Source organism: Mastomys coucha, unplaced genomic scaffold (genome assembly GCF_008632895.1).
Source record: "Mastomys coucha isolate ucsf_1 unplaced genomic scaffold, UCSF_Mcou_1 pScaffold14, whole genome shotgun sequence".
In the NCBI taxonomy this organism is placed as follows: domain Eukaryota; kingdom Metazoa; phylum Chordata; class Mammalia; order Rodentia; family Muridae; genus Mastomys; species Mastomys coucha.
This window is the reverse complement of record NW_022196896.1, coordinates 74,886,932-74,906,241: the sequence shown is the minus strand read 5'-3', so window position 1 is coordinate 74,906,241 and position 19,310 is coordinate 74,886,932. Positions and strand designations below refer to the sequence as shown.

Below are 19,310 nucleotides of genomic sequence, written 5' to 3'. Positions count from 1 at the left end.
CCAAAGCTTTATATCCAGAAGTTAACAGCTGGGATCCAAGTTTTCCCGAACTAATGGTTGGGAGTCATGTTTTTTATTTTGTCTATAATATGACATTGGGGGAGAGGAGATAAATAAAATTCTTAATTCAATACAAGACTATTTTCTTAATTCCAAGAGAAAACTTATTATCATAGTCCTACATAAAAAATACAAAATATGTTTATTCCTTATTTATTAAAAAATTACTAGGTTAAAAGGAAATGTCAACATTTTACCTTTATTAGTGAAGTTATAACAATTGCTCCAGCATTTACCATAGGATTATGTGGTTTATCTGTAAAACATAATAGTGACAGCATTGTTTCAAATACTTGGGTCCACTTCCTTGAATGCATACATACTTTTTTGCATAATTGTTTAGAGTAAGGTACGTATCAAAACAGTAGTTCACACCCAGAATTATGCTTTAATAATCACATAGTAAAACAAGAATTCACAGAACATTCTGCAAAAAGTAATGTTTGTTAAGAGCCCTTCAAATATTATAATCCTGCCATTTCACTCAATCTTTCTCTATGTATGTAAATAGAGACCAAATCTCTATCTAATAGTTATAACTGAATATATCTCAAAGTTACTATTATTAAATCCCCAAAATGCATACAAATAGCTAACACTTACTAAGTACTTGGATAATATGACCATATTAAAAATAATTTTTGAAAAAGCCCATCTGGTCTAATCCCAAATTTACCTTTTAAAAACATTCTGTACTTAATGCAAATGTATGCATGTATATACATGTGCATGTATATAAACACTGAAGAACAAAATACAAATACTAGTGATATGCCTAAAATGGTAAGACTTTAGGAGATTTAAATTGTATTCTCTACACTTTCAACACTTCTTGTCAGTAAAGGATACATATTTTATCAATTTTAAAAAGAATTATTTTTATTTTATCTTTGCCTCCATATATATATATCCATATATATATGCATATCTATATCTATATCTATCTATCTATCTATATATATCTGTATCACATGTACACCTGGTATCTAAAGAGGGCAGAGGCTGTCAGATCCCCTGGAACTGGACTTAGACAGTTGTGAGCTGCTATGTTCTTGTTAAAGACCAAACCTGGGTCCTCTGCAAGAGCAGCATATGCCCTTAAAAATGTTTAAGAAACAAACTTTTATGTTCATCCATAATCCTACTTTCTTTTAATTCTTTAATAGAATTTTAAAAGCTTAACTTATTATCATCCATTGCATAGCACACTGTGAACAAAAAAACTCTTGGGTACAGAAAAAATATCAATTTAAAAACATTATTTCTAGCAAGGTATGGTGGTACGTTTTCTAATTCCAGAACTCAGGATTGGAATTCAAAGATCCATGAACTCCTGCCTCAAAGCAAACTACTATTTGTGAGAGAGACTTATTTCCTCATGGATAAGCTTACCAAATCTGACAATCCTTGTACAGACATTACCTATACCACATTAGTCTCCTTGAATCTAGCAAGTTACATTCCACAAGACAAGCCTCTAGCTCAAACTGTGACCTTTGAAAAAGCAGTCAACCTCGCCAGCATCTGCTGTCACCTGAGGTTTTGATCTTAGCCATTCTGACTGGTGTGAGGTGGAATCTCAGAGTTTTGATTTACATTTCCCTGATGACTAAGGATGCTGAACATTTCTTCTCAGCCATTCAGTATTCCTCAGTTGAGAATTCTTTGTTTAGCTCTGTACCCCATTTTTAATAGGGCTATTTGACTCTCTGGAGTCTAACTTCTTGAGTTCTTTGAATATATTGGATATTAGCCTTCTATCAGATGTAGGATTGGTAAAGGTCTTTTACCAATCTGTTGGTTGTCGTTTTGTCCTATTGACAGTGGAAATCAGTTTGTTGGTTCCTCAGAAAATTGGACAGAATACTACTACCTGAGGACCCAGCAATACCACTCCTGGGCATATAGCCAGAGGATGTGCCAACATGTAATAAGGACAAATGCTCCACTATGTTCATAGCAGCCTTATTTATAATAGCCAGAAGCTGAAAACAATCCAGATGTCCCTCAACTAAGGAATGGATACAAAAAATGTGGTACATTTACACAATGGAGTACTACTCAGCTATTAAAAACAATGAATTCATGAAATTCTTAGGCAAATGGATGGATCTGGAGGATATCATCCTGAGTGAGGTAACCCAATCACAAAAGAACACACATGTATGCACTCACTGATGAGTGGATATTAGCCCAGAAGCTCGAAATACCAAGAAGGAAGACCAAAATGTGGATACTTTGATCCTTCTTAGAAGGGGAAACAAAATACCTATGGAAGGAGTTACAGAGTCCAAAGTGTGGAGCAGAGACTGAAGGAACGACAATCCAGAGACTGCCCCACCTGGGGATCCATCCCATATACAATCACCAAATCTAGACACTATTGTGGATGCCAACAAGTGCTTGCTGACAGGAACCTGACAAATACAGAAATGGATGCTTACAGCCATCCATTGGACTGAGCACAGGGTCCCCAATGAAGGAAATAGAGAAAGGACCCAAGGAGCTGAAGGGGTTTGCAACCCCATAGGAGGAACAACAATATGTTCTAACAAGTACCCCCAGAATTCTCAGGGACTAAATCACCAACTAAAGAGTACACATGGTGAGACCCATGGCTCCAGTTGCTTATGTAGCAGAGGATGGCCTAGTCGGTCATCAAAGGGAGGAGAGGCCCTTGGTCCTGTGAAGGCTCTATGCCCCAGTGTAGGGGAATGCCAGAGCCAGGAAGCAGGAGAGGGTGGGTTGGTGAGCAGGGGGAAGGAGGAGAGGATAGGGGGTATTTCGGAGGGGAAACCAGGAAAGGAGAGAACATTTCAAATGTAAATAAAGAAAATATCTAAAAAAATAATAAAAAAAAAAAAAAAGAAAAAGAAAAAGCAGTCAAGCAGAGAGCATTAAACACAGAGTCTCACCATGGGACCCAGCCATTCCTTTCAGCTATATAACCATGAGAATAAGTCTAATGTCCCTTCAGCTAAAAGGTAGATAAACTGGTCTTATTATCATGATGAAGTATTATTAAAGGGAATAAAACTACAACATGAATGAACCTTATACATACTAAGCTAAGGAAAATTAGTCATAAAAGAACAAATATTAAATGATTTCATTTATCTGAAGTTTCTCAAATAAATCTATAGATAAGAATAGAGCACTAAATTTCAAGGCAAAAAACAAACAGGCAAACAAACCAACAACAACAACAAAACAGGGAATAATCACTGATGAATATGAAATTTATTTTGCAGCTGGTCAAAGTGTTCCAAATTTATTGAATGATGATTTCAAAACCGTAGGAATGTAATAAAAGCTACTGAATTCTATGTTTGTTTTGAAACAGTGTAACTCAAGCTGTTCTCCAGCTTATAACTCTTGTGTACAACTGAAAGATGAGAGCACACACATGTATACATCTTAGCTTCAAACTGTTTATGAGTTGTATCATTAAAGATAGAAATCTTTTTGCTTCTTTCTTTTATCATCTGAAAAATTGTAAACCAACAAAGTAGTGGGTTTCATCTTGGTGTCTTCTTGTACATACATTATACTCTGCTCACATGCAGCCTTCTCTCTTGCTCCCCCCACCCCCTTAGCCCTTTTACTAATGTCTCTTAAGTAAATGTGATTTTAGATATTTTTCATTTACAAAGACCGAGAGGATTAATTGTGTATATTATACTTCATTTCCTTCAATGGAGAAATAACAATTCAAAAATCATCCTTTAAAATTGTACATGTTGGCTCTAGAAGTCCTCCTGAGCAAATGTCTGCAAAGGAAATGATGACTTAACCCTGGAGGCGTCACTCTTCTGTGTTCATTCTGTCACTTATTCACCAGAGCTAAGACATGAGATTGACATGCATATGTATACCAGTGGATCAGAGAATCAAGAAAATGTAGTATATAATAAAGGAATATTATTCAGCCTTAAAAAATTACATTTAATTTATAGTAACACAGATAAACCCAGAGGATATTACAAATAGTAAAACCATGTACAAATCTTCTTTATGTAGGCTCTAAAAATATGGAACTCAAAGAAACCGAAAAAGATACTTTTGGGGACTGGAGAGATGGCTCAGCGGTTAAGAACACTGACTGCTCTTCCAGAGGTCCTGAGTTCAATTCCCAGCAACCACATGGTGGCTCACAACCATCTGTAATGGGATCTGATGCCCTCTTCTGGTGTGTCTGAAGACTGCAACAGTGTACTCACATATATAAAATAAATAAATCTTAAAAAAAAAGAAGAAAAAGAAAAGAAAATGATAGTTGCTACCATGGATGTAGGGGTAGGAGAAAAATGAGGAAATATTGGCCAAAGAAAAAAATTAAAATTAGATGAGAGCAAAACCAAGTTACCAACTACATTATAATAATAAGATTCAAAATTGCTAAAGAAACAATTTTGTGTTCATGCTACAAGTAAAGTCTGTGAAACAATTCATGACAATTTGATTTATCCTTCTATGGTGCACAGCACACATTGTACTCCATTAATGCTTATAATTAGTAATTAAAGTAAGAAAAACTACATTCTAAGTTATTCACCATAAAGACTAGTTCCAAATATTAACAGCCTGTTGTTAAAATCTAAACACTGTAATATAAGATTTTACTTTCCCTATATAATGCTGAACAAGAAGACCTATGCTTTTCCTGAACATATGTAAAATGGTAGCACTTGCTTTCGCTGAAGAATGCTACACTGTGTGTGTATGTATGTATGTATATATATATTTATATATATATATACATATATATATCTCAAAAAAGCAAAATACTTCCAAATATTATCAACTTGAAAGAAAAGTCCCAAGCAAAGGAAAATCACAATGCAGAACTCAATAATGAAATTACTCTACATATATACTTATATAAAACCTTGTTAATCTATTATTTCAGATTTCTTGTTTTGTTTTATACAGTCTCAGGTTTAAATCCTTGGAGCTAGAAGGCAACCAATGTGTGCATATCCATACACACCCAAGTATTTGATAAGTATCAAGCAAATGCTACATAAATTGCATCCAGGGCTTTTGCAAAGAACAAATTACTTCACAGAGTGTAATCTACTGATTCCTCTACAACTCTGGTTCAGAGTCATACATCTAAAGTAGAAACTGGTGAAGAACAGCAGCATTACTGCAATGCAAAAGCACTCTAATTAAGACTTAGGAACATGAACCTGTTTTTTTCTTCAAGTATAGTAAAAATGAAGGAGCCAACAGAAATAACAACTGTGGTAACAATCTAAAGAATTTTTACAACACATATTAGAGCTTCACACACCAGAAAATTGAACAGGTGAAACATTTGCAATTTATGGACAGATTCTTCATTTTAACAAATATCTATTTGAACTTTGCAATAAAGATTGAACATTCTTTCCTATCTTTTTACCTTCTATTCTTACTTTCCTACTTTCTACTTACTATACATAGCTCAATTTTACAGTATTCACTTTTCCCAATCACTGAACTCCATTCTTTCCCATTAACTCAGCTCTATCATCTTACAGAAACTAACTGTTCTTTGTCAAGTCCTGTATACAAATATCGTATTTTCGCTTTGCTAATTAAAAATCATTAGCAACATGCAAACCTTGAATTGTCTTCTAAATTCCATATCAGAGGTAATATGGTCATGAAAAGCTTAACTCTGCCTTCTACTATCCTGTATCAGATGTACTTTGTAAATGTTTCAGTATTAACTAAATAAATTACTCCAAGAACCAAATCCCTTGCAGATTCGAGATGACTACTCAACAAGGATATATAAATATTAGTCAGCTAACCTAATCCCTATAGGGTAGAAAAGCATGGGGCAGCATGATGGCTTGGTGGGGTAAGTGCTTGCTCTGCAAGCCTAAGGCCCTGTGTCTGATCACTGGAACCTATGTAAAAATATGAGATGCCTGACTCCATAAAGCTGTCCCTCTGACATAGTACATAGTATACATAGTACATAGTGTACATAGTATGTACACACTATGGCATGCATATACTTGCCACCCCACAACTTATCACACATGTACATACCATAAAAACAAATCAAATTAAACCTTCCCTAAGAGATGTTTTCCAAAATTGCCATCAAAATAAACTTGTTTCCTCACTCACGATGACAGAAAGCAGCAGCCAACTCCAACTACAGGACAAAATTATTTATACTTTACTCTTCGAAAGTACATGTAATTACAGAGTAACTACCACCATTGCTTACCTACTTATCATATTTATATTAATCTTTGTTATTATAATCTTACATAGCAAGAGTGATTATTTTCGACCATGTAATTTGTTATACAGCTGAGGATGGTCTTGAGCTCCTGGTCCTCCTCATTCCATCTCCTAATTGCTGGGACTACAACTGTGCACTGTGCCCAGCTGTGGAATGTATTCCTTGCCCTCATCACTCTACTCCTCTTGCTAATGGCATAAGGTAACCTAAAATAACCATTTTAAAAAGTAGATAATTAAACTATCTCTAAAGATGATTAAAAAAAAACCCTATGGCAAAATTTTAAAAGTAGGAAAAGGTTTCTTCAAAAGCAGACTTCAAATTACTGAGATTTTTTTTTTTTTTTTTTTTTTTTTTTTTTTTTTTTTTTTTTTTTTGGTTTTTAGAGTCAAGGTTTCTCTGTGTAGCCCTGGCTGTCCTGGAACTCAGTCTGTAGACCAGGCTGGCCTCGAACTCAGAAATCCACCTGTCTCTGCCTCCCAAGTGCTGGGATTAAAGGCGTGAGCCACCACCGCCCGGCCAAATTACTGAGATTTAAACAGAAAACTGAGGGATTAGTTTTTCTAGCCGACTTGTAGGTACTCCTTACCATCTTCATTCAAAAAGAGTTTGTTGAATCTTAATCCACTTGGCTCCTTCCCAACATAGCGATGTACATACTCAGTTCCCAGGTCATTAACAGCAATTGCATATTTCAGGGGTTTCACACAGGACTGAAGACAAAAAGGAACTTTGGTATCTCCAATAGAATGCCTATTAAAGTAGATTTAAAAAACAATTAGTACCAAGGAGAAACTGTTACTGGCATAATTTGGCTTGTTCTTTTGTATTACTAATTCTAATTTATAAATATTTTCCCATAATTCAACCATAAATGTTTACATTAGAGGCTGCCTTGCTAGATGAGACTATAGTACAGAGGTAGCCACCGCCAAGCCTGACCCCAGGATCTACAGGATGTAGAGAGAATAGACTCCTTTTGGTTATCTTTTCATCTCCACAAGCACACAACATATGTAAACATTGAAAAAAATTATGTTTAAGAAGGACACTGCAAAAGAAAAAGTGGCAAAAGCTTAAAGTACTCAACAGAGTAACAGTTTTAATTAGATGTTAAATGTTTTTGCTTACTTCTATTTCCGAGTAAACTAGTCCTTTTAACAATTGCTCCTTAAAAAAAAAATGTTTAACTATAATAAAAAATCATGCTTTTTATTGTAACTTAAGAATAATTCAGATTAGATAATTAAAACCACAGATAAAAAAGTTTTAAATTATACTTTCTAAAGAGAAGTCTAAAATTCTAGGTTTATTTGACTTGTAGTCTTAGTAAGCTTTAGTGTACTGTCAGGCACAGTGGAACATGCCTGCGATCAAATAGATAGAGGCATGAAGATATAAAGTCTGAGGATAGCCTGGGCTACAAAGTAAGTTTTAGGTGAGTTCAGCTACATAAAAAAAATGGCTCAAAATTGGAAAAAAAAGTAATGAAATTATATCATTAATATAAATTTATAAAGCTATATATACCACATACCAGTTGTATATATTTTTATGTTAAGCTATATTTTCATTTTAAATAATAATTTAAAGGAAGGATATTTTTAAACTAATCTTTTTAGTGGGGAAAACAGAAATGGCATAATTTTTCTGATATCCAAATTACAGCTTAACAATAAACCCTTATTTTCTGACTTTCAGCTAAATTAAAATATACTTTGCATTAACTTGTGTAGACATTTTTTCATATGTGCAGGTGCATGTGTGTGCACACCTGTGAGGAAGCCAACATCAATGTTTCCTCCTCTGTTCTCCAGGTTACTGAGGCAGGGCATCTTGCTGACCATGGAGCTTGTCTATTCCCCAGTTTGGCTAGCCAGCTTGCAGAGAACCTCTGCCTTCCCCCAACTGTTGGGATTATTGGAAACCACTATATTTGTCTAAGATTCTATGCCAGAGACTCCAAGTCCAGCCTTCACATTTGTAAGCCAAGCACTTTATCCACTAACCACCATCCCCCAAGCCCAGTTCTTGAAAAGAACATTCTCACAAGTTAGCACTTTTCCAAAGGCCTTTCTTAACTTAGATTTAAAACAAAAAAAAACAAAAAAAAACTCGGGCCTGGTGAGATGGCTCATCGGGCAGGAGCACTGACTGAAGGTCGTGAGTTCAAATCCCAGCAACCACATGGTGGCTTACAATCACCCGTAATGAAATCTGACACCCTCTTCTGGTGGTCCAAAGACAGCTACAGTGTACTCATTTATAATAATAAATAAAATAAATCTTTAAAAAAAAATCAAATCATTCTTTTTATAGTTCTCCCTCATCATAAAACTTTGATAATTATGCAAGAATCCTCATTGCCAGCATCTTAAAAAATACAAGCACTTCTCAAATATGGTTTTCATGCATTTATAAAAGACTGTTTTGCCAACTGACTTTCACTTTGCAAATTATTGAGGGATACTGTGATAAGATTGTTACTTATGTTATATAAGTTCAAGGCCAGCCTCAGTTGCAAAGTGAGCTCAAGGGCCGGACCAGGCTTAATAAAACTTCTCAAGCCGGGTGGTGGTGGCGCACGCCTTTAATCCCAGCACTTGGGAGGCAGAAGCAGGTGGATTTCTGAGTTCGAGGCCAGCCTGGTCTACAGAGTGAGTTCCAGGACAGCCAAGGCTACACAGAGAAACCCTGTCTCAAAAAACAAAACAAAACAAAACAAAAAACAAAAAAAAACTTCTCAAAATAAAAATTATCTTCCTTTTTACCTTATTAAAACAAAATTCAAGACTTAAAGCTGTTCTTTGTAGACTTTAAAATAAACTTACCTTTGCCCATCTACGGTACAGACAGATACACCCCACAAATCAGGACTGAATTTGGCCAGTTGAGGAATATAATCAGCAACCTATCCAAAATATTAGAAAGTTGTCAAAATATTAGAAAGTAGTGTGTTTGCTCTCACCAATCACTAGTTGTTTTAGGAGCTGATTCAGCCTGTCTTAATCTTGTAAAAACTAAGAATACTGATCTATAAACTAGAATATTTTTGCATGACATTAGGTGACTTTTCTACCATTCTGATTGCTAATGCAATCTTACTTCTTAAAAACACAGAGAATTTAAAACAAGAACTTAAAGACTTTTAAGGAAAAAAAAAACTTGCAACCAACCTTATAAAATTGAGGTTATATAAAACAGTCTCTACTACTAATGGGAGTACCTGGTTGAGAATACTAATGAATGCAGTGCCTAAGCTGCTGCTGCTGTTGGGGTAGGGTAGGGTGGGTGAGGGTGTTACAAGTTCTTCTGTAGCACAGGCTGATAGGTTGATCTCAAACTTGCTTACATAGTAGAGGCTCCTGATCCTCCTTTCAGTCAATCCTACATGATGCTGGGGTTGCAGGTAGGCACAAACATGCTTGGCTTTCCCTATATAACTTTTAAAAGCTAGAAATACTTACTTAATACTAATGGGTATCAAATCTGCAAAAATGTCAAATAAAGAATGTCAAATTTTTACTAATTTGAAAATATGAAGCCACTTCAGTCATTTCCAAATTTAGAAACAAAAAAGTTTAGCTGGGAATGGTGAATTAAGTGGCACATGCCTCTAATCCTAGCACTGAAAAGGCAGAGGCAGAACTGTTGGGTACTAGGCCATTTCATCTACAAAGCAAGTGCAGGACAGCCAGGGCTGCTACAGAGAAACTGTACCTCAAATATCCACACTCCCCTCCCCCGAAAACTTTAACTTAGTTTCATTCTAGGCAAAAATAACAAAGGATTAAATATTTATAATGATTTAAAAGCACTAAATCTAAAGGCTTGACTCACTGAGCTTCTTAATTTGGAAACAAAATATCAGGTTTATTTTCTTTACATGAAATGTTTTTATTAGGAAAGTATATGTATCCAAGCCTTACCTTCCCTCCAGACTGCTTTTTAGCACTTTCATATAACTCATCAATGTGTGAGGTAAAAGACATAAAGTCAGGAATGACAAACTTTCTTCTAAACGCTTGTGTCAACAAAACAATGTTGCTTTGAACACACCTGTGGAATGTGATGGAAAAACAGAGTGGGGACCTTTTGGTTATCGGCATCCACTTAATAGGAGAGTATTAATCAGTATTGTTAAACAAGTCAAACTTAAAACATATTCTTCCTATGTTTTCTTTCCTTCTAGCTTATACTGAACAGATGAGAAATAAATTAAACATGCCTAAAATTTTGTCAGATACTAAAATGGCAATGCACCCTTTGAGGAAAGGGTATTGGAAGTATTGAGGAAGTATTGGAAAAGGTTTTGCATCTTACTAGAATTAATAAATACTCAACATGAGATTTGGTTAACAAAACTCAGCCTTTAAAACACTACAAGTGAGATTATGAATATTTCTCAATTTTAAGTAACCTCTGACATATCCTTCTTAGCTCCTGTATAACTGGGTAGTATTTCACAAAAATTTAAATAACAATATTTTAATGTGTTTTTCCTGAATAACACTTTGAAAGCTTTGTAAGATAAAACCAAGTTGGTTTGGTCAAACTCATCAATTTCCTTAAGTGAAAAACATGTTGACAAGTTTATAATTTATAAAGTACTATACTAAATTTTATATTACCAAAGCCAAAGCAAGCTATATGTAAATGTAACACATTACAGAAATGTTTCACTGTTAAAAACCATTTTAAAGACACTGATGTGAACCAATATTCTGTTTTCTTCTTAAAAAGATTAAGCCAAAAAGCTAAGGTGTAAGTAAAAGAAGTTTGTATGCCATAGTACATTTTAAATTCTGAGCTAAAAACTGTCTTAAGATTTGAATACCAGTAACTCAGTCACAGAGTATTTAACTTACAAAAGACAAATTACTACACATGAACATCAAGATGCAACACCAAATACAATAATATTTTAAGGCAAGCTCCATAATAAGATTTAAAAAGAAAGAAATGTTAAAGGTAGACCATTGCTATGAGAAGTTATTTATGTAACTATATTTCTCACAGATAAATGATAACACTATATTAGCATGTTTTGAGGAAAAAGAATAACAATGGGCGCTATTAATGATCTTACTTAACCTTAAAAGTACCAATACTTTCTGAAGAATTTCCTCACTTCAGTCAAGCAAATGAAATTAAGAGGCTGGATAATGCACTAACAGAATTATTATTGATTAAATATTTAATTTTAAATATCTCAAACAGCTTATAAAATTCTATTTTTAATAATCAAAGTTGCAAGAAAAATAACTAGCATACTTTTCTCAAATAAAAGCTTAAATTCCTAAAACATACTACTTATTTTAAAATCAAATATATTTCATTTTTAAGAAGTTACAAATACAATATGAGAAATATCAAGCAAATTTAAATTATCAACTCACTACTATACCCCCCCCCCAATATTTTAAATGTCTAAAACTACTCAGGAGGCTAGAGAGATGGCTCAGTGGTTAAAGAGCAATGACTGCTCTTCCAGAGGACTTGTGATTCAATTCCCAGCACCTACATAATGGCTCACATCTGTCTGGTACACCAATTCCAAGAGATACGATGCCCTCTATTGGCCTCTACAAGCATCGCATGCATGTGTTACTCAGACATACATGCAGGCAAAACAGCATACACATAAATCTCAAAATAAAATAAACAAAACTAATCAGGACCTTTAAAGAGGATTTATAGTCAACAGAACAGTACACAGAACTTTGGGTATAGTGTTTGTTTGTGCTAGCATATTAGTAAAAACCATGTGGAAATAGTCTTAAATGGTTAAGTTACCATGATAAAGACAATTTCAGCCTTCAGAAGAATCCAACTACACCCTCTGCCTCCCAAGTGCTGGGATTAAAGGCGTGCGCCACCACTGCCTGGCAGAAGTTATTTAAAATGAATTCTGAGGAAAAACTTTTGCCTTTTCACGGGTAAATATGTTTCTGTGCTTTGTTCACCATAACTTTCTTGACAAAGGTCTTACAAATACAATGTACATTAATGTATTAGAAAATTTTTCTCACATAATTTTTCATTAGTAATATTTAAGATTTTAGCAAACCAAATAATTACAAATGCAAATATTTGCTGCCTCTAAATAAACAATTCTTAAAATATGGTCACACAGAAAAACAGTTCTTATATTTCTATAGTTTAACAATTAATGAATAAATGAATAAAGAATTTGCTGTTAGCACAAATATTTTCTTCCTCTTGTAACTTTAATGAATATTAATTATATAGATAGGCATAGGGAGTTCTCCAACTTTCAAATGATATAATTCATTTATCCATGTTTTTAAAAAGTTAATACAATACTGGTTTCTCACTTTGAGAAAACAGAATTATGTATCTTTATAATTACTTCTCTAAGAAAAAAGGAATTCCATGTTTTAAAATGCCATTCCAGCAGCATAAAATGATAGTTTATTTTTGGCAACTCCAATGAGGCAATTTCTTATATTTGAAATCAGAAGGAATTTCTTTGGAGTCATCACCTTTCAAAGTGACCTGGAAAATCTCCTAGTAAGAGGTTCTGAGTTACCTCATTCTAGAAATGAAAAGGAATAATCCTTTGTCTATGACCTGCTATACAGACTCTGTGTTTCCATGTCAAGTCAGAGACTGCCTACATTATAATCATAGTTTTTTAAAACTCGAGTTTGTGTCTAAAGTTATGGTAATTATTATAGATTAAATCAATTACAAACAGTTTTATGATAGTGGTTCCTTGGGTTCATAATTGAGAGAGAACATTTAAATTGCTTTTAATTTCATAATGAAACAATGTTCACAAAGCACATTTTAAATCATGCTTAAATGTAGAAATTAGTGATTCTCTTAAAAATTACAAAGCCAGTTCTCTATACATATTATTTACAATCCAACCTACCATCAATTAACTATACTCACAGATAAACTAAAATAACTTCCCAGAAGGTAAGATAATCAAGAAAGAGTATGTTGCACAGATAGTTCCTAAGACAAATTCTTACTACAAAGCATGAATAAATCTAGAGGTGAACTCATTTCTTTCATAAAATAAACAGATCAAAAGACTTAAATTCCTAATACCAATTGCAAGTAAGCTTAATAGCTATACTTTAAAGTTGGCTGCATTAAGAGAATCAAGAGCCTTGGTTCAAAATTGGCAGACATTTCACAAGCATGACAAAAACTTCAGAGAACCTTATTTAAATAATCATCCCTCCTAGGAATTCCAGGATATTCCCAGTAGAGATCTAGAACAAATCATTCAATACACTAAAGAAAAAGCAATTAAACAGACAAACACCCCCACCCCCCATCCCCACACACTCATTTCAAATTAAATATAGAAATTCCTTAGATCCACTTCAACTGAATCCTGTGGTTTAGGAAAAATAAAAACTACAGTCTTATAGTCATTTATAATTTTATGCTGCTTTCTATGAACTAATAAATTAAAACATTATTTGACTTAGAGTCAATTACAAATATGCTGACTAAAGCTTAAAGTAAACTTATACAAACACAGTAATGAAGATATGCTAATTTAGCAATGTCAAAATGTTCTCATCCAATCGAACCAAGGTTTTAATCTTCAAAGTTGTCTAAAGTTCTATTAAAAAAAAAAAAAAAAAAGGAAAGAGAAAGAAAGGAAGGAAAAAAGAAAAGAACCCCCAAAACATTCATTAAAACACTTGAAAGAGAATCAGGTGATGCAACTATGTAAATACAAGGACTACAGAATTGTCTGAAGTCCTCTCCTGGTCAGCATCCAAATCACCGGATGGAAATAAACTACAGATTAAACTGAAAAAGTCAGCAAATCATGCAGACAGAATAGAACAGCAAAACAATATAGGCACAAAACAACACTTATTGCTAACTTTCATTATAACTAATTTAAACCCAGAGCATAACAGAACCTTAATATATATCATCCCTGGTCTTCAAAGAAATAATATTTATAAATCCCTTTCTCAGTTACACTCTAACACTGGTCTTTAAAAGGTAAAATTGTGTTTTGAAAGCAAAATCACCACACAGCATAGCAAATCACCATTAAAGTTTTGGCAGAAAGCTTTACTTTTTAAAAAGATCTTTGTCTAGCATGACACCATCTGACGTTGTCTGAAGAGTTAATCTTAACATATCCATACACTCTTTCAACCTGGGATCAGATGTTCGCAATCCTGTAGATTTGAGGGCCTGTTTTTAAAAAAATAAGAGTTTGTAAATATATAGCGCAGATAATATATATGCTTATTCCAACTATAAGTTTTATTCCTGTATATAAAAGTTTCTACCCAATACTTGGTCATGTATGTGGTATTTGTATCACTATTATCCACTTTCTGGACAAGTTTCTCATTGTTTCCTTTTCTTTCATTACCTTGGAGTGAACATAATAAAAATTTGAAAACAAGAGAAACACTGTCAGTCAGAAACTACAGGCTAGTAAACTGTAAGACCATATTTCAGAAATATTATATAATGTACTTAGTATTACTTATTTGAAAGTTGAGAGAAAAATATAAAAACTTACTGTAATAAACTTGTGAACAGGTATCTTTTCTTGTCCTTCTGCAATTGTATAGAACAGCAAATCTTCCAAGCTAGGTAACAGACCCTGTTTTATTTTACTAAAGAAGGAGAAAAATAGTCCAAAATTAATCCTGTGTGAATATTCCATTCAAGCCCATTATTAAATAACCACTGAACCAGATGAAATGATAGATTCATGAATACTATAACCATAATAAACATTGATTCACCAAAATCAAATCAGTACCATTAGAAACCACACTGGAAAAGCTAAAAAAAATTTAGTAGTTTTCAATGTCAGGTCATTTTTATTTTCATATGTATAAGTAATTTTAAATCTAGGTTCTACTTATAAAAAGATAGTATGTCTCCTTCTGAAGTCTGGCTTATTTCACTTAACATAATGATTTCCAGTTACATGCATTTTCCTTTAAATGCCTGTAAATGATTTAACTATTTTACAGCTCAATAAGATTCCACGTACATACACACAACATTCTCTTTATATACCTACTTATGGACATCTACACAGATATATTTCCTAGCTATTGTGACTACTACAGCAATAGAAAACATGTGTGTGCAAGTATATCTATGGTTTGTTGAAGTAGAGCCCTAAACAGAGGAATGACAGTTCTTGCTAGTTTCAGGCTTTTGAGGAGTTGCCATACCGATTGTGTATGATTATGCATACACAAGTTTCCATTCCTACCATCAATGAAAAGTTCCTTTCCCCCACATTCTTACTTGTGTATGTTGTTTCTCTTTTTGATGATAGCTATTCTAATGGAGTGAGAATGGATCTCAACAGCATTTGTATTTTGCATTTCTCTATTAGTTAAAAATGGTAAACATTTTTACAACTACTTATTAGTCATCTGCATTTCTTCTGAAATTGTCTATTCAGTCACTATGTCATTTGCTGATTAGATAGTTTGGATTTATACTAAGTCCTGTCCTGTGGTTCTTCATAGCTTAGGTGCTAGTATCCTACCTGAGGCATAGTTAGTAAGGTTTCTATTTCCATTCTGTAGGCTATCACTTGACTGCTATTTTCCTTTTGTTCTGCAAAAGCATATTTTCACCTAATTGCATTTTTCAATTCAGAAAGCACTTGACCATGTTCATGCTTGTTTTCCACTAGCCGTTTCAAAATTGTAGGTCTTAAGTCTTTGATACACTTTGAATTAAAGTTTGTAAAGAGATATCATGATTCTATACATAGAAATACACTTTCCCAGTTTCATTTTTAAAGGTCAATGTTGTCAGGCTCTGAAATTTTGATTGCCAACAGACAGCTAATGCTTTACCTAACTCCTAGAGTTAGTATCTTTTCTATCAAGCATATTCCAGTTTAATCACTCATTACTACAATTCAGGAGATTTTCAGGTAGGAGTCAATACGATGTATCTCTACAAAATATTCAAATACTGACCCTAGTGGTATACACATACAAGTATATGTATCTAGGAGATACATATACAAGTTCTTGAACCCTGACTATCAATACTAACTATGTAATCTATAGGCTACTTAATTAAACTTCCTACAATTCAGAGAAAGTAGGATATAGTGTCTACCCCAGAAAGCTGTCATAAAAACAGCTAACTCTATACACCCAACACTTTTTAGAACACTCCTGATAGAATATAAGCACTCCATGTACAGCAATTGTAGTTGTTTTTCTTCTCCTCTATGTGCAAGTGCCTGAAAAGGCCAGAAGAGAACATCAACTGTCCGAGACCTGGAGTTATAGAAGTTGTGAGCTTAACTTAGGTACAGTGAACCAAACTCTCCTAACCACTGGGTCATTTCCCCAGGTCTCTTTTAGTTGTTACTTAAGCATAAAAAACAAAACTTCACAAATCAGAGTATTAGAAGAAAAATTTACCAGAAACGCTTACTAATATAACAAAAATATGCTAAGATTAACCAAACTTCTAAACAGAAAAGCAATTTTTCCTATGTATTGAACAGTCTTTAAACAAATTATCACAAACCAACTTAGTATCTTTGGGGGAAGAGGTCTCAGAAACGGAAAACATACTCCACTATTCCAATTGTCAAACACTGACATAAATATTATAATGATAAGAATCACGGGTCTCAGCAAGGCATAAGTAACTGCACGCCCAGTCCTGGGACCTTCACACAAGAGGATCACACCAAGTTCAAAGCCAGCCAGGGCTACAATTGAGACTATGTTTCAAAATGGAAAAGAACCGCAGGTCTAAGGCAAACCAATCATCCTGCGTACCTATCACAACTCATAAATATATAGAGGGGATATATATATATATACACATTCATTTTTATATATTTACACATATATATACACATTTATTTATTTCAGAAAAGCAAAAAAATGAAGAGTTCTCATTTTAAATACTATCAATTTTAGACTAGTCACCATAGCAACTTTCATGGGTGAATTATGTATATTATTCTTGTTTAAAAAATAACAGATCGTGTCAGTTGATAATTGTTTCTGTACTATTAAAAAGATCGTTTTAGATGTCTAAATACATACACACATATGTACCTGTTATAAAAGAAATAAAATAGCTAATTCACAAGCATGTACATTTATACATAAAACATAACATTTCTCCTAAAAGAAATATTAATATTGCATTAATATCATTTATATTTGTTTTCAAAACACTGCTATATCAACCTTTTTAAAAAAAAATTAATGACTATAATTAGGCATGGGGCATGAAGGAAGTCGGAAACAACTTTCAGGAGTCAGTCCTCTCCCTTCTTGTGGGTTCCGATGATTCCACTCAGGTGTCTGGGCTTCAGTGGCAAATGCTTTTATCAGGTGAGCAATCACCTCACCTCAGTGGCCCCAATAAAAAAACCAAAGAGACAAACAACAGAAAAAACCCAACTCTATAAGTACACTTATCAACACTAGTATGTTTTAAGAAATAACCTTTATAAAAATCTAATGGCATATCTTGACATAACTTTGACCTTAGACAACTTAAAAAAAACCCACAACTACAACATTTTCATATTTAATAACTGAAAATTACTTACATACTGTGCTAAGTATTTTATAAACATTCTAATTTAACTCATTCTAATTTAAAGATCTGGTGACAGAAATATACCATAATTTCTGGTCCTAAGACATGTACTTGCTGGCGCTATCGTGTCTCCACAGATGGAGAAAGAACTAAGCTGGAAGAGGTTCAAAGTCACCCCAAGGCTGCACAAGAGCAGAAATGACTTCTGAATGTATCTGGAGTCTACACTACTAGTACTCTGACTTACTGCCCAGTTACTGCTCTCACAAACCACAATCATGTGTTCTAGGTTTTATCCTGATCTAATAGCCTTAAACAAGAGTTCAATAATACTGATGACCCAATATTTAAAGAAAAATTGAACCAGCTGTCAAAAATCAGTGGATAATAACATACCAATTATTTACAGAAAGTGGTTTGTCAGATAAAATTTTAGATAATGATAGTTTATCACTTTAAAAACTGCAGAATAAGCTTTCTACATATTTATCACATTGGTAAATGGTATTTACTTTGCCTAAAAGCTCTGTAAATAACATGAATTATACACCTCTTTCACTTATGGTACATAGTAAAAAAAAAAATTTAAATGGCCCTTTATTACCATAGCTAGCAAAGTAAGTAAATATTTTCCTTGCTTAAAAGAAATTAATTTGTATCTGTAAGAGGAAAAATGTAAGTCATGCCTAAGATACATAATCATAAAATTGTCAAGACTGGTATGGAAGAAGCTCCTATCTGTAAACCCTGTTCTCAAGAGGCCAGAGAAAGCAGGATTCTAAGTTCAAGGCCATTCAAGGCCACCCAAGACTACAAGGTAAGTCTCTGTCAAAACCCAAAAAGCAAAAATCTACCCATAGAAGTTACTACGGCTTGAACCAAACACAAATATTTTCCTCAAACTTTCAATAAAGCAGAAATTACACTGAAGTCGTTCTTTCTTCCCCTGTTCTGTTTTCTTCTTCCCTAAAGATTGCTCTTACGTTGTCATAACCATGTATTGTTATTAGAATTCAAAAGCTAAAAACTATTTTTAGAAACTAAATGTTAGATGACTATTTTTTTTCAGCTGTTAACACAAATCTAGAGTCACCTGGGAAGAGAGATCTTCAAAGTTCACATCATATTGTTCTGTTTTCATGTCTGAGACATTTTCTTAGTTTCTAGTTAAGGTAGGAGGTCCCAGCCCAGAAGGCCTATGCATCCTATAGACAGGACATGCACTTTCTCAGAACTGAACCTGAGCAATCCACTAGGGTTCCTCTGTTGTTTCTGCGTAAACTCTGGCCTTAACCTACATGACTAAATAAACCCTTTTTCATTTCCTCTCCAATTTAGTTTTGGCTATGGTGCTGTGTGGGCTAGTTATATGTCAACTTGACATAAGCTATAGTCATCTGTGAAGCAGAAATCTCAATTGAGAAAATGT

At 33.8% G+C, this 19,310-nt stretch overlaps 1 protein-coding gene across 3 annotated transcripts in view; it reads right to left on the bottom strand.

Annotated features, from left to right (window-relative positions):
• Window positions 1–19,310, bottom strand: part of Gls (glutaminase) — a 73,918-nt gene that overhangs the window by 45,033 nt on the left and 9,575 nt on the right. For all 3 annotated transcript variants that reach the window (XM_031367431.1, XM_031367432.1, XM_031367433.1), the window contains exons 2-7: window positions 14,847–14,943; window positions 14,388–14,509; window positions 10,237–10,366; window positions 9,139–9,218; window positions 6,897–7,060; window positions 258–316 (exon numbers count right to left, since the gene is read on the bottom strand). In XM_031367431.1, coding sequence (XP_031223291.1) covers window positions 258–316; window positions 6,897–7,060; window positions 9,139–9,218; window positions 10,237–10,366; window positions 14,388–14,509; window positions 14,847–14,943 — 652 coding nt within the window. The remainder of the gene's footprint in view (window positions 1–257; window positions 317–6,896; window positions 7,061–9,138; window positions 9,219–10,236; window positions 10,367–14,387; window positions 14,510–14,846; window positions 14,944–19,310) is intronic.